The sequence below is a fragment of the Asparagus officinalis genome, chromosome 5 (genome assembly GCF_001876935.1).
Source record: "Asparagus officinalis chromosome 5, Aspof.V1, whole genome shotgun sequence".
In the NCBI taxonomy this organism is placed as follows: Eukaryota; Viridiplantae; Streptophyta; class Magnoliopsida; order Asparagales; family Asparagaceae; genus Asparagus; species Asparagus officinalis.
The window spans coordinates 97,404,655-97,417,704 of NC_033798.1; the positions used below are offsets into that span (position 1 = coordinate 97,404,655).

The following is a 13,050-nucleotide window of genomic DNA, read 5'->3' on the forward strand; positions in this document are numbered from 1 at the left end:
AATTTTCTACCCAAACACTCTTATGTTTCGTTAACTCCATCATATTACTTGTTCATATCTTCTTTGGATTTTCACTCAATTTCCAATGATTTGTTAGAAGTTCTATCTACTCAGGTTGGACAACAGCAATGCAAGAAGAAATGACGTTCTTAGAGAGAAATGGGACGTGGAATCTTGTTCCTTACCACCAAGGAAGAAAGCGGTTGGCTGTAAATGAGTTTATTCTGTCAAAGTAATTCCAGATGGCTCTTTAGCTCACCTCAAAGCTCAACTAGTTGCAAAGGGGTATTCACAAATCTATGATCTTAATTATATCGATTCATTTTCTCCTTAGCTAAAATGATATTTTTCCGCATACTTATTTTGCTTGCTGCTCACTATCACTGGTCACTATATCAGTTGGATGTTAAGAATACATTCCTTAATGACATTTTTGATGTGGAGATTTATGTGGAGCAACCACTAGGTTTTGTTGCTCAGAGGGAGTGTGGCAAGGTTTGCAGGTTAAAAAAAAAATTCTCTACGGTGTGAAGCAGTCTAAGGGCTTGGTTCGGATGTTTTGCCGTAGTTGTTTAGACCTTTGGTCTTTATCAAGCTTAGAAAGATCACTCAATTTTACGAAGATTTTATTGTGGGAAGCAGATCCTTTTGGTTGTATATATTGATGACATTGTGATTACCGGCGACAATGCACATGACATTAGTTATTTGAAAAGTATCTACGACAATAATTTTAAACTAAGAACCTTAGACCCTTAAAATGTTTTTTTGGGTATCGAGGTAGCTAGATCGAAAAAGTGAATCCTCTTATTTCAGAGAAAATATGTACTTGATATGTTGCTAAATGCTGGGATGTCAGAATGTAACAAAACTTTTTTGTTTCTTTAAACGCTATAAATAACATCCTAGACAGAGCTAATAATCTCACTAGGTTTTTCACAATTACAGTCTCATTGTCCTCAATTTATTACAAATGTTTCTGCAATCAAAAGGGGCGTACTCATTCTCTTGGATATTTAAACACCATTAAGTGCAATAAAATTCAGAATTCTAGAACTTCATCTTTCTAAGAAAACGTTATTTTGTTGTTAGAGATGTGGAATTAAAACAACAAATATTGTAACTTCATGTTTCAAAATTTGTAAATACAAGTACGATAATGAATCATAGTAGAAACTATATTTAGTAGTAATAATGTTACATGCAAGAGAAATATGCAGAATAATGCGCACCATGCTGCGTTAGCATCTTTATATATTTAAATTATTAACTAGTTAATACCTCAAATAAATGTTGATTAACTTTAAAGATGCAGGAGCTGACAACAGATGGAAGTGATAAAAAAAAAATATATATGCGCCTTTTACCAAATATATAAGCAAGAAGATATCTAGTTGTAAAATGCAAAGAAGTAAACAAGAGGATCAGAGGACTTCAAAAAGCAAGTAAGGGTCTTTTCATGATTACGACCATTCACCAAGTAAGAAGAAATGCATTTATCTTGTGATAATCAAACCTTCTAAGTTCCAACATCACAGAACGAAGCCCTATCAAAAGCGAAACCAAGAAAACCAACTGAGAACTGATTTGACAACACAGTTACATTTTATCTATTTTGTGTTTCTATGAGTGCTTTCATGGCTCATCTGATCCAGATTAATGTAAAGTTACTAGCAAAATTGTTTCGTATCAAAAACATTTTGGTTCATTTGCGTATATACCCCTTTCATTATGGGGATTTGCAAACGTACCCCTAAAATCTGAATATTTGCATATCTACTTCCAACTTTGGGAAAAATTACTCCTAAGATCAACAAATTATCAACTTAGTGATAAAAGTTTAACTATTTTATTGATGCAGATTATTAACATTTTCATGGCTCATCTGATGCAGATTATTAACATTTTGGTTCATTTGCGTATATACCCCTTTCATTATGGGGATTTGCAAAAGTACCCCTAAAATCTGAATATTTGCATATCTACTTTCAACTTTGGGAAAAATTACTCCTAAGATCAACAAATTATCAACTTGGTGATAAAAGTTTAACTATTTTATTGATAACCTTTATATTGTAATTATAAATTTGCTCTGATTAATTGCTTTGAGGGTAATGTTTTCCAAAACGGATTATTTGAGGGGTAGTTTATAAATACCGAGAGTTGGGAGGGTATTTTTGCAAGTACCAATGATTTAAGGGGTATATATGCAATAACCCATTTTTTTAAAAGGTCAAAGCAAGATGCCCTTCTCAAGATTTACTAATATAACAACACAAAATAAAAATCTATAGTTACTAACTTTTCATTTCTTATACTACTAAAAAACAATCATCCTCCGAATAAAGAGATCCATGAGGATAAAGACAGAACTAAATAACAAACGTCTTCACTCGTCGCGCTTACATGTAGCTGCAAAGTTGGAAACCAGATTGCTGTCATAGATATCTCAAATTTCAAATTAATCTGATATATTCTATAAGCAATCAATAAATTTCGGAGAGGTTTTCACGCACTTTGAGTTTAATAAAAAAAAAAAGGTCCTTATCCATCTCTGGTCCATCAATTTTGGCTTTACTAGGCGTGCCAAACTGGAATCTGTAGGGGGTAATTCACAAAACGTACCCCCCAATCTCCTCCACGGTCTCATCAGCTCATTGTGTTCCACCTAATCTTGTTTTGTCCCATCCAACTCTATTCCAATTCTATAGGGTAACCGTCCAATTTCTTCATTGACATCCTACATTAGGTCACCAACAAATTAAAACTAAATTATTATTATATAATAAAACAAACACTTCTCTTGTTGCTACCATGGCATAATCTGGGGGTGTGTTTAGCAAACCTATAGAACTTACTTCAGTTAATGTAACCTTGGTCCAAAATTCTATTTTTAGTCTGGGAAAAAGTTAGATTTAAAATTGAACTAATTTTTTTCTAGTTCAAATTATTAGCTTTAGACTAGTTGTTTTGTGACCAATCATTATATGGATCAAATTTAGTCTAGCTTAGTTTAATTTTGAAGTTGCCAAACACATCCTAAATATGAAATTAGTTATGTTTTCTTATGCCTCATAGACGATGCTATCAAATTTCTTTATTAGTATCCGACACGAAATTATTTTCAATCTAGTAATTAATATCTCAGTACCTAGATTTTCACTATAGCAAATAATTAATTAAGAGACCACTATTTTAAACACAAACTGTTTGCTACAAAATGAGATGTTGTGACTAGCGTTAATGCATGGAGATGTGGTAAATCCTAAAATCAAGAATAAATTGCAACTTGCCAGTTAATAGTAGATATTTTGATAATAAAAGTAGCGGTCCATAATCTACATGCAATAATTGAGGCGTACTAAATTGTTTTTTAAAACTTGGTAGGCCTATTCTTGTCTCCTTCGGCCTTGTCCACTCTAAATCCTTTGATTTATTTATTTTTTTTACATATTTATTCAAAGTACTTAATGATTATGAATCGACGGTTCCTTTAACAAAATAGATATTTAAAAAATAAAAATATAACATTCGCATTTTTCTATTAATATGATTTTTAGAAGAAAGACACTACAGACACACTCTCATGCACACACTCCCTCTCTTGTTACAGTGCACTAGGCCCACATATGATTATTTTTTAAAAATCTCATGTGAACCTAGTATACTGTAGCAAGAGAGAGTGTGTGACTGAGGGTGTGCCTGAGAATATGCCAGTATCATTTTATTTTTTAGAACGAGCGAACGTCAATCTATTTTTTTTATTATTTATTTAGTAAAATAAATTGTCAGTTTAATTTTCTATTATTATTTATTTAGCAAAATGAATTGTCGAGTCGTTCTCGTCGTCGTATCCTTATTTCAAAATATCCAAACCAGAAAATTTTCTATATTGCGTCATCATGAATTTATTGCTCCTGAGTATACGTCTGTATATAGACGGAAATAAGTAGGTAGTTCTTATCTATAAGTAGGCAGGCAGGCAAGCAGGCCCCGTCTGATTCCTCAAACCTCAATCACTGCAGCTTCAGTGACTGATAAAATTAATTAAAGATCAGAGAGGAGGAGAAATATTTGAGAACTGAAGGCGATGGCGGCTGCTCGTAGGATCACTTCCAGTATTATCTCTCGCTGCTTATCCGCTTCTCCTCGTTCTATTCTCCTCAGAGGAGGTGACGATTTCACTTCTTATATTTTTTTTCTTCTTTCTTATGAAATTATCAAACTTTTGAGGCGAATAAAAATTGAATCATGGCCTTTTCGTTGATCTTTCCTTTGATTCGGTGAAGTTTTTCTTTATGGGTATTTGCTTTTCCATCTGCACGTGGTATTGGGTGATTTCTCTCTGTGTATTGATGTTTTTAAGACGGTTGGAAGAATTTTTTTCATTCTGGGTTTTGGGCCGTTTTGTTTTTAAGGATGAGATTTCTTTCCATGAGAAAAGTTGTGGTTTTTTAGCAAGAGTTTTGAATTGGTTTGCATATACTTGATGGGGATGGTGGATTTGGTATTCACCTGTTGGAGATTGTTGTTGGTCTTTGTTCTTTGTTCGTTCTGGGATCTTGAAGTGTGCGTTGGCGAAGTGATGGATGAGGGTACTCTCATTGAAGAAAGCATCTTAATTACTCCTCTTTCCTTTTTATTTTCGTAAAGATTTTTCGATATCTCGAGGATTTTCTGTTTATGGGGCTATGGGGGTTTCTAGTAGGTTTAACTCACGTGATATGTTTAAAATATCAGCCATTCGTCTAGAGATTTCAACATCATCAAAGTTCTCTTCTCTTTTCAGATTCGCGCATATATCCCCAATTATTGTGCCTTTGACAATGAGCATCGAAGTACTGTGGTTCTCTTGAAACTGTTTGAAGAAGAGAGATTTATTTATTTATTTATTTATTTTTATATAATGATGGAAACTGGGGTAGATCTGCAGTCATTAAAATTCCTATCCTTCATATTGACTATTGCTCAACTAGCTTCACAATTATCTTCTCTATTGGAGATCTTGTTGGCGCTTCTACGTATGAGGTCTACCCTTTATGTGGAGAGTCCTTGACTCAGAGTACTAGTGAAATAACTTGATTGTTAGCTAGGAATTTCCTACTTACATTTGTGCTTTCAGGGTTTTGATCGCTGGTTCTAAAATTTTGCAAACTATATTCTCGTTCAGGTGCCTCATCCGGAATTCAAAGGTATGGCACTGCTGCTGCAGTTGACGAGCAACCGATCACACCACCCGTCAAAGTAGAGTACACAAAGCTTTTAATAAATGGAAATTTTGTGGATTCGGCTTCAGGTACATTGTTTAGCTAAGATAGCCTGTAATTGTTACTCAAAACATCACGTTAAGAGGTGAACATTTGGGTACAGGAAAGACTTTTCCGACCTTGGATCCTAGAACCGGGGAAGTTATTGCTCATGTTGCAGAAGGAGATGCTGAAGATGTCAACCATGCTGTTGCTGCTGCTCGCAACGCATTCGATGAAGGACCCTGGCCAAAGATGCCCGCTTATGTGATTATCTAAAACTGCCATCTCCATTTGCTTGTTTCACTATTATTGGAATTAAAATATGGATCGCTTGTCTATATTATAGTCACAATATTTGCTAACTCAATAGAGAGAGTGTTCAAGTAGTTTGGAGGACAAATAATTCGGCAGTAATTTGTCTGACTGAATTGTGCTGAACTTTACATGAATAGCAAGTGAAAATAATTGTAAAGTCTCTATTCATGTAAAGTCGGTGCTTCTATCACAACATTTTGATTTTTATTTAGAAACAATTTGGAAAGATCAAACGACAGGATTGGAGCCTTCTACTGTTAATTAAGAAAGATTATCTAACTGTTGTTATGTTAATTTTATGGTGAACACAATGATTTCTGTACATGAATAAATAATGATTTTTCTATCCTATTCCTGCCAACACTCTCGTATCTAGCTATCATCAAACTGTTCTCTTATTATGTCCTTATGAATCTTACCAAGCTCTTCCTGAATGCTGAAGTTGCAACTATGGCCTGCATTGTGCCTTGAAACTGAATTTTAGTCCTTCTATGGGAAAATGTCTGTAGTCTTCGAATTCTCAAAAGCTGCTTTACGGTTGCAGAAAATTGACCTGCATGACCTGCGCCAGCAATAAAAGATCTCAACACTCATGCTCTTCTAGTATCTGTGGCAATCCACTCTATTTTCCTATGTGGTTCCTCACCTTAGACTCAACGCTGATGCTTTATATCCAGATATCAATTAGTTGTAGGCTTCTGGTCTTTTTCCATAGAAGTGTCACAACTTAATGCTCTGTTTTGTACCAGCCTCGTTTTGATCAGAGACGGCCAGACTGTTTGCTTTGATGTGACTTGCCTCTTTTTTTTTGTGATGATTTCCATTGTTTTTTTGTCTTCTATGACTCAACATCTCCTTACCAAGATTGACTTTGTTCTCCATAGTTGACCTCAGTTTCCTGAAGATTGTTATTGTTCTTTCTTTCTTTCTTGTTCATTTATCCAGGAAAGGTCACGCATATTGCTAAGGTTTGCGGATTTGATTGAGAAGCACAATGATGAAATTGCAGCGCTAGAAACTTGGGACAACGGGAAGCCTTATGAACAGGCTGCCCAGGTCGAAATTCCTATGCTAACACGTTTCATGCGCTATTATGCTGGTAAACTTTCTTATTCTCTTGTGCCGTAGCCCCTTTCATTCTATGCATAAAAATTTCTTATATTAATTATGGGCTAATTACATAAAAATTTCTTATATTAATTATGGGCTAATTATGTCATTGACGCAATTCTTAAATTTTAAATTGAACAGGTTGGGCGGACAAGATACATGGGCTTGTTGTCCCGGCTGATGGTCCCCATCATGTACAAGTTCTTCATGAGCCGATTGGTGTTGCTGGTCAGATCATTCCATGGAATTTCCCACTCCTTATGTTTGCTTGGAAGGTTGGACCAGCACTAGCATGTGGAAACACAATTGTACTTAAGACTGCAGAACAGACGCCTTTGTCTGCTTTATATGTTGCGAAGTTATTGCATGAGGTATGAGCATTCATTGAGTCTTTTCCTTTATAACGTATCAATGTTCCCTTTTTCTAATATGAAGAATGATAGTGCTGGTTAAATTTATCCTTTTCCCCCATTTTCGTTTAGAACAAGTGTTGTGTAAGTTTCAACTAATTGTTATGGCTTTTAATACTATAATGAAGAACGATAGTGCTGGTCAAATTTATCCTTTTCCCCGATTTTCGTTTACAACAAGTGTTGTTTAAGTTTCAGGTAATTGTTATGGCTTTTAATACTATATTAACTTCGAGCATTCAAAAACGGCAGGGTCCTCTGATTCATCCTTTCTGATTTAGCTATCTAACGGAAATGTGTTGCCTAAGTATGCCAATGAAAGGGTTTGTAGTATGTGGATAGCAAAAAGTTGTCCACCAAACTTTTTAGCCACTCATATTGCCTAGGGATCCTTGCATGATATGAAAATGTTTTTTCTATTAATAAATGAGTGGTTAGGAAGTTTGGTGGACATCAACTTAAGTTAATAGGAGTCTTACTTTCTCCCTCTCTCTCTCTCTCTTTATATATATATATATATATATACATATATATATATATATATATATATATATATATGAGAAAAATGTGTATGCTTGGTACGAAGGCACAAAGAAGTATGACTTGTAGTGAGCGCTGACATAATCCCCCCTCAACTCATTCAAATGATTGCATATCCCCATGCATTCCTCAACCCCATGTGAATGGTGCGTCTCACTTATTGAATGAGTGAAAAAGATTGTGTCACCTCACTACCAAGCACAAATTTATGCTTGTATCCCCCGCCAGCATACCATATTCGCTCTCATCTGCTCTCTCTCTCTATATATAGTATATATATATATATGATATATTATATATATATATATATATAGAAAACTTGTGTCAACTTAAATGGATAGCTAAAAAGTTTATCTACCAAACTTTAGCCATTGGATATTGCTAGGGCATCCATGAAAGATATTGAAGATGTTTTTTTTATATATAAATGAGTGGTTAAAAGTTGGTGGATATCCCACTTAGTGACAAAGATCAACCCATAATATATAATATACATAATATATATATATATATAATATATATATATATATATAGTATATGATATATATATATATATATATATATATATACCTAGCCCTAGCCACAGACCCCAAACGCCAACCCAGGCCCAAGACCCACCCTAACCCCAAGCCAAACCTCCTAACCCCCAAACTAACCCCAAACCCCCGAAACCAACCCCAACCCTAACCCCCAGCCTAGCGCCAGCCCTAAGCCTCAGCCCTAAACCGCAACCTCAGCCCCTAAACCCCAAACCCAAAACCCCACCCTTAACGGCCTAATCCAACACCAAACTCTAAACCCAACCCAAAACCCTAACCCTAACCCCTAAACCCCAACCAAACCTAACCCCCAACTCCACGCCGCCACCCGCCAACCCCAACTCCCAACCAAACACCTAAACCCCAAACCCAAACCCAAACCCAAACCCCTAAACCCCTAACCCTAACCCTAAACCTAACCCCTAACCGAAACCCTAAACCTAACCCCTAATCGAAACCCTAAACCGGCCCTGGACCCGGCCCCGGCCCTGGACCCGGCCCTGGCCCCTGACCTTAGTTTAGTTCGGTAGAACGCGGGTCTCCAAAACCCAATGTCGTAGATTCAAATCCTACATAGCGTGATTGCGTTTAGGTTATTTTGAATCGCAAAAAAAAAACCTTAACAAAACACAGTCGAATTGCAACTTGAGTTTGACCTCCTACAAGGAGGAGGTCAATCAAAAAAACTATTAGTCAATCAAAGGTCCAACTGATCACCGCATCTGTATTGTAAATATGCAGTTACAAATAATCCTGCTAAAGTAATAGGAATTAGACCTAAGACGATTCCAAATAGAAGAACTTCAATCATTTCGATTTGTTTGAGGAGATAAAAAGAAAGGTAAGATCTATCCCTAAATATTAATCTGAAAAATACGAGACCCAAGACGATTTACTTAATGTTTGTTCAATTACTCTTTTACCCGCAAAAGCAATGTAAGCATTGGGTACAACAATAATAACATCTCCCAACATACCAAAACTGGTATGTATGTATATGAGTTGATCTTATGTCAACTAAAGTAGATGTCCACCAAACTTTTTAGCCACTCATTTATATATATATATAAAATCTCTTCATATCTTCCATGGATCCTTAGGCAACATCAATAGCTAAAAAGTTTGATGGATAACTTTTTGCTATCTACTTAAGTTGACACAAGTTTTGCTCTATATATAGAGTTGATCTTATGTCAACTTAAGTGGATGTCCACCAAATTTTTTAGCCACTAATTTATATATATAAAAAACATCTTTATATCTTTCATGGATCCCTAGGCAACATCAATGGCTAAAAAGTTTGGTGGATAACTTTATGACATAATGGATTTATCATATGCTTGAATTTTTTTGATGACATTGTTATTGAGAGCTTTTTGTGGGGCCATTAATGTGGCAACTTGTGTCAGAGGAGCAAGTCTCTCTCCTATATTTTTCTTGGTTAATCATTGAAATTTATTTGGGTTAGCCTTTCCAATTTATGCTAAACACTTATATTTTCCTTTTCCTTTTTAAGTCGGTATGTTTTCAGCTAAATTATCAGATTGGTATTAAAAGTAGCACCTAATAACGAGATTGGTATTAAAAATAATTCCAGCTACTATAAGGTGTTAAAACTTACATGATGTGGAAAATTGGCCCAAAATTTTCTGGCCAAAATTACCCAGCAACACTTTATGCGAGGCTTAGGGGGCATATTTATGTTGAGCTGGCAGCTGTAGTTAATCTCATTCTCGTCATTTTTTCATGTTGGTAGACGGGGATCTTCAAATTTGGGCAAAAGAAGAGGTTTTTTTTTTTAGTCTTCTCCTTCAAATTGGAGGTTCTACATGGCAGGAGATCATGGCTTCTTCAAGCTCAAGCTCCCGTCCATGTCAGTATCGATGGAAGAGAATCTCTATCATCGCCATCCTCCGTCCTTCAATGTTAGGGCTTCACAAGTTTAGGCTGACGAAAACTCCACCACCATCATCAACGAGGAGAAGAATCTGTGTCACCTCCTTACTTTTTCTGTGTTCTCTCTCTCAAAGCTTAGTGAGAGAGAAAATGGGGGAAATTTTGTAGGTGGATTTAGTTTTAGGGCAGTTAATGCACCCCCCCTCCCTTCACATTTTCACTGCCACGTCACACATATAATTTTAAAAGGCACCTAAGCATCACCTGATAGAGCACATGAGAGCTTGTCGGAGAATTTTGGCCAGAATTTTTTTTGGGCCAATTAGTCACGTCCTGCTACTTTTAATACCTTACCGTCGCTAGAATTACTTTTAATGACAATTTGGTTATTAGGTGCTACTTTAATGGCAATCTGGTAAATTAGCCGTATCAGAGTTAATATTTACGTTTCTTTAGATAATTTACACAAGTTTCTCTGTAATGCTTCTCCATCTAGGTGCGGGATTGTGATCATCTACCTAAATGGAAAAGGACATTGGATAAAAGAGGATACCAAAATTTTTTGATAGCTTGTCTTACCTGTATAGGCTTGACCTATTTATATTTGTCTATCATCCATCTGACAGCTCCCTTCATGAAATATCATTCTAGAATGAGCAAGCCCTGAAATACTAGAAAAAGGGAGCTGATATAGTGCGCATCTTAATTTTTTGTATGAATTATTTGATTAATGTTCTAGGTACTTATTATTGAATAAGAAGGATTATTTTTCATAAGACAAGAAACTCCACTTGAGAATGATTAATTAAGAAGTATTATTTTCTCCTTCTTTTCTTTCTTTCTTTTTTGTTTATTTGTTCTAGCTTTAGGGGTTGAATAAGAAGGATTATTCTTCATAACACGAGAAACTTCACCTGAAAATGATTGGCGAAGACTATTTCCTTTTGTGTTTGTACTGACTAAGTAGTTATGTGACAGGCAGGGATTCCTGAAGGTGTTTTGAACATTGTCTCTGGTTTTGGTCCTACTGCTGGTGCAGCTCTTGCCAGTCACATGGAAGTCGATAAGGTATTTCTTAGATCCCATGTCATCTTAATGGGGGTTTTTTCAGATATTTAGTAGATCCACACTTGAGTTTGAGACAACATGGTAGTTCTCATCTCACATTAATAGGCTTTTTAAGGTAGATGTCACTGTTGTTCATTTCTTGGATCCGTTAACAAGTTATTACCTGTTTTTGTAAGTTAAGCCCCTTCCATATTATTTTGGGAATATTACATCTGCTTGTTCTTTTTAAATATACTGAATAATATGGCTCAATTTGTTTCTGTCCTCCTAAAGGTTACAAAGGGGCATATGATGTTTTGAGTTATTATTGGGTCATAACTATTTCTTCCCTTTTTCTTCCCCCTTTTTGGAGTTAACTATTTCTTCGCTGCTTGCACTTATTTAATTATTGAATATATATATATATGAGAAAAATGGGTATGCTTGGTACCAAGCACAAAAAGTTGTGTTTGGTAGTGAGGTGACATAATCCCCTCCACTCATTCAAATGATTGCATATCCCCATGCACTCCTCAACCCATGTGAATGTGGTCCCCCATTTAAATGAGTAGATGGGAATAGGACACCTAACTACCAAGCACAAAATTTGTGCTTGGTACCAAGCATACCCATATTCCTCTCTCTCTCTCTCTATATATATATATATATATATATATATATATATATATATATATATATATATATATATATATGTGTGTGTGTTTGTGTGTGTGTGTGTGTGTGTGTGTACTATATTATTAAAGAATAAATATAATATAATTATTATATAATTAAAGAATAAAGAGAAAATGAGGTTTTTTTTAATATTTTTTACTTAACGTGTCGCATCATCTAAAAGGTTTTCAATTTTGAATTGGGAGAGACTGTTGAGTGGACTAATCCTTGTAAAACTGTGTAGTGAATAGCATAATTTTGCCGAATTCTTGTTTAGAGATGGATTTCCAAGATTAACTTTGTTTTATGATGTTCATGACCATTACATGCTCTTGTGCAAATAACAATTTTTAATGCATGTGTGTGTAAGATAGCTCCCTTGAAAATATAATAAGCTAATTGTGTTAAGGATAGACAACTAAAGACAAGGCTTCTAATAAAATTGAAGTGATCATCTGAACCGACTCACACCTGAGCAGTAGTGGTGAATGATTTATCAATGAAAATTTTGATGGATTGGCTTGGAGATCATGCATCTTATCCCCTTTATGAAAATAATGCCATGTTTTTTATAATTATTATCCTTAACCACTCTGTACTTCTCTATTCAGCTTGCTTTTACTGGATCAACTGATACTGGCAAGATCGTACTTGAAATGGCTGCGAAAAGCAACCTTAAGCCTGTGACGCTGGAGCTTGGAGGCAAGTCTCCGATGATCGTGTTGGATGATGCTGATGTTGATAAGGCGGTAGAGCTTGCACATAGTGCATTGTTCTTCAATCAGGTTTGGCTGATCACTGGTAGTTTGATATGCTCCCAAAAGAACCATGCTTTTTAGGATTTTCTCAAGATGTATTATGATCCTAAAGAAAAGACGAGCTTTATCTCAGGGACAATGCTGCTGTGCTGGGTCTCGTACTTTTGTACATGAAAGCATTTATGATGAGTTTGTGGAAAAATCGAAAGCTCGTGCTCTGAAACGTGTTGTTGGTGACCCTTTCAGAAAGGGCGTGGAGCAAGGTCCTCAGGTATTTCTCTTCTGTTCTTGTAATTTAATACCACCACTAGTGTAAATCATTACTTATGAAAGTATAGGTAATGGTTGTTTAGTCCTGACATATCAGCGAAATTAGGAAAAAGGAAAGCTTACATAAGAATAAATCACTGTAATATGTAAATTCCTAGTTTATTAAGATTCTAAGTGAAACTAGAATAAGAGACAGACCATGGTAATTAGACGACTTTAACATAAATTCTCGACTATCAAC

General features: G+C 35.5%; 1 protein-coding gene across 1 annotated transcript in view; it reads left to right on the forward strand.

The window, feature by feature from the left end:
• LOC109840303 (aldehyde dehydrogenase family 2 member B7, mitochondrial-like) overlaps positions 3,987 to 13,050 on the forward strand; it is a 10,494-nt gene continuing 1,430 nt past the window's right edge. Inside the window, 8 exon segments of the mRNA XM_020408883.1 lie at positions 3,987 to 4,172; positions 5,171 to 5,296; positions 5,371 to 5,513; positions 6,510 to 6,663; positions 6,816 to 7,045; positions 11,038 to 11,127; positions 12,393 to 12,566; positions 12,673 to 12,810. Of these exon segments, the coding sequence (XP_020264472.1) occupies positions 4,091 to 4,172; positions 5,171 to 5,296; positions 5,371 to 5,513; positions 6,510 to 6,663; positions 6,816 to 7,045; positions 11,038 to 11,127; positions 12,393 to 12,566; positions 12,673 to 12,810 (1,137 nt within the window). The 5' untranslated portion in view covers positions 3,987 to 4,090.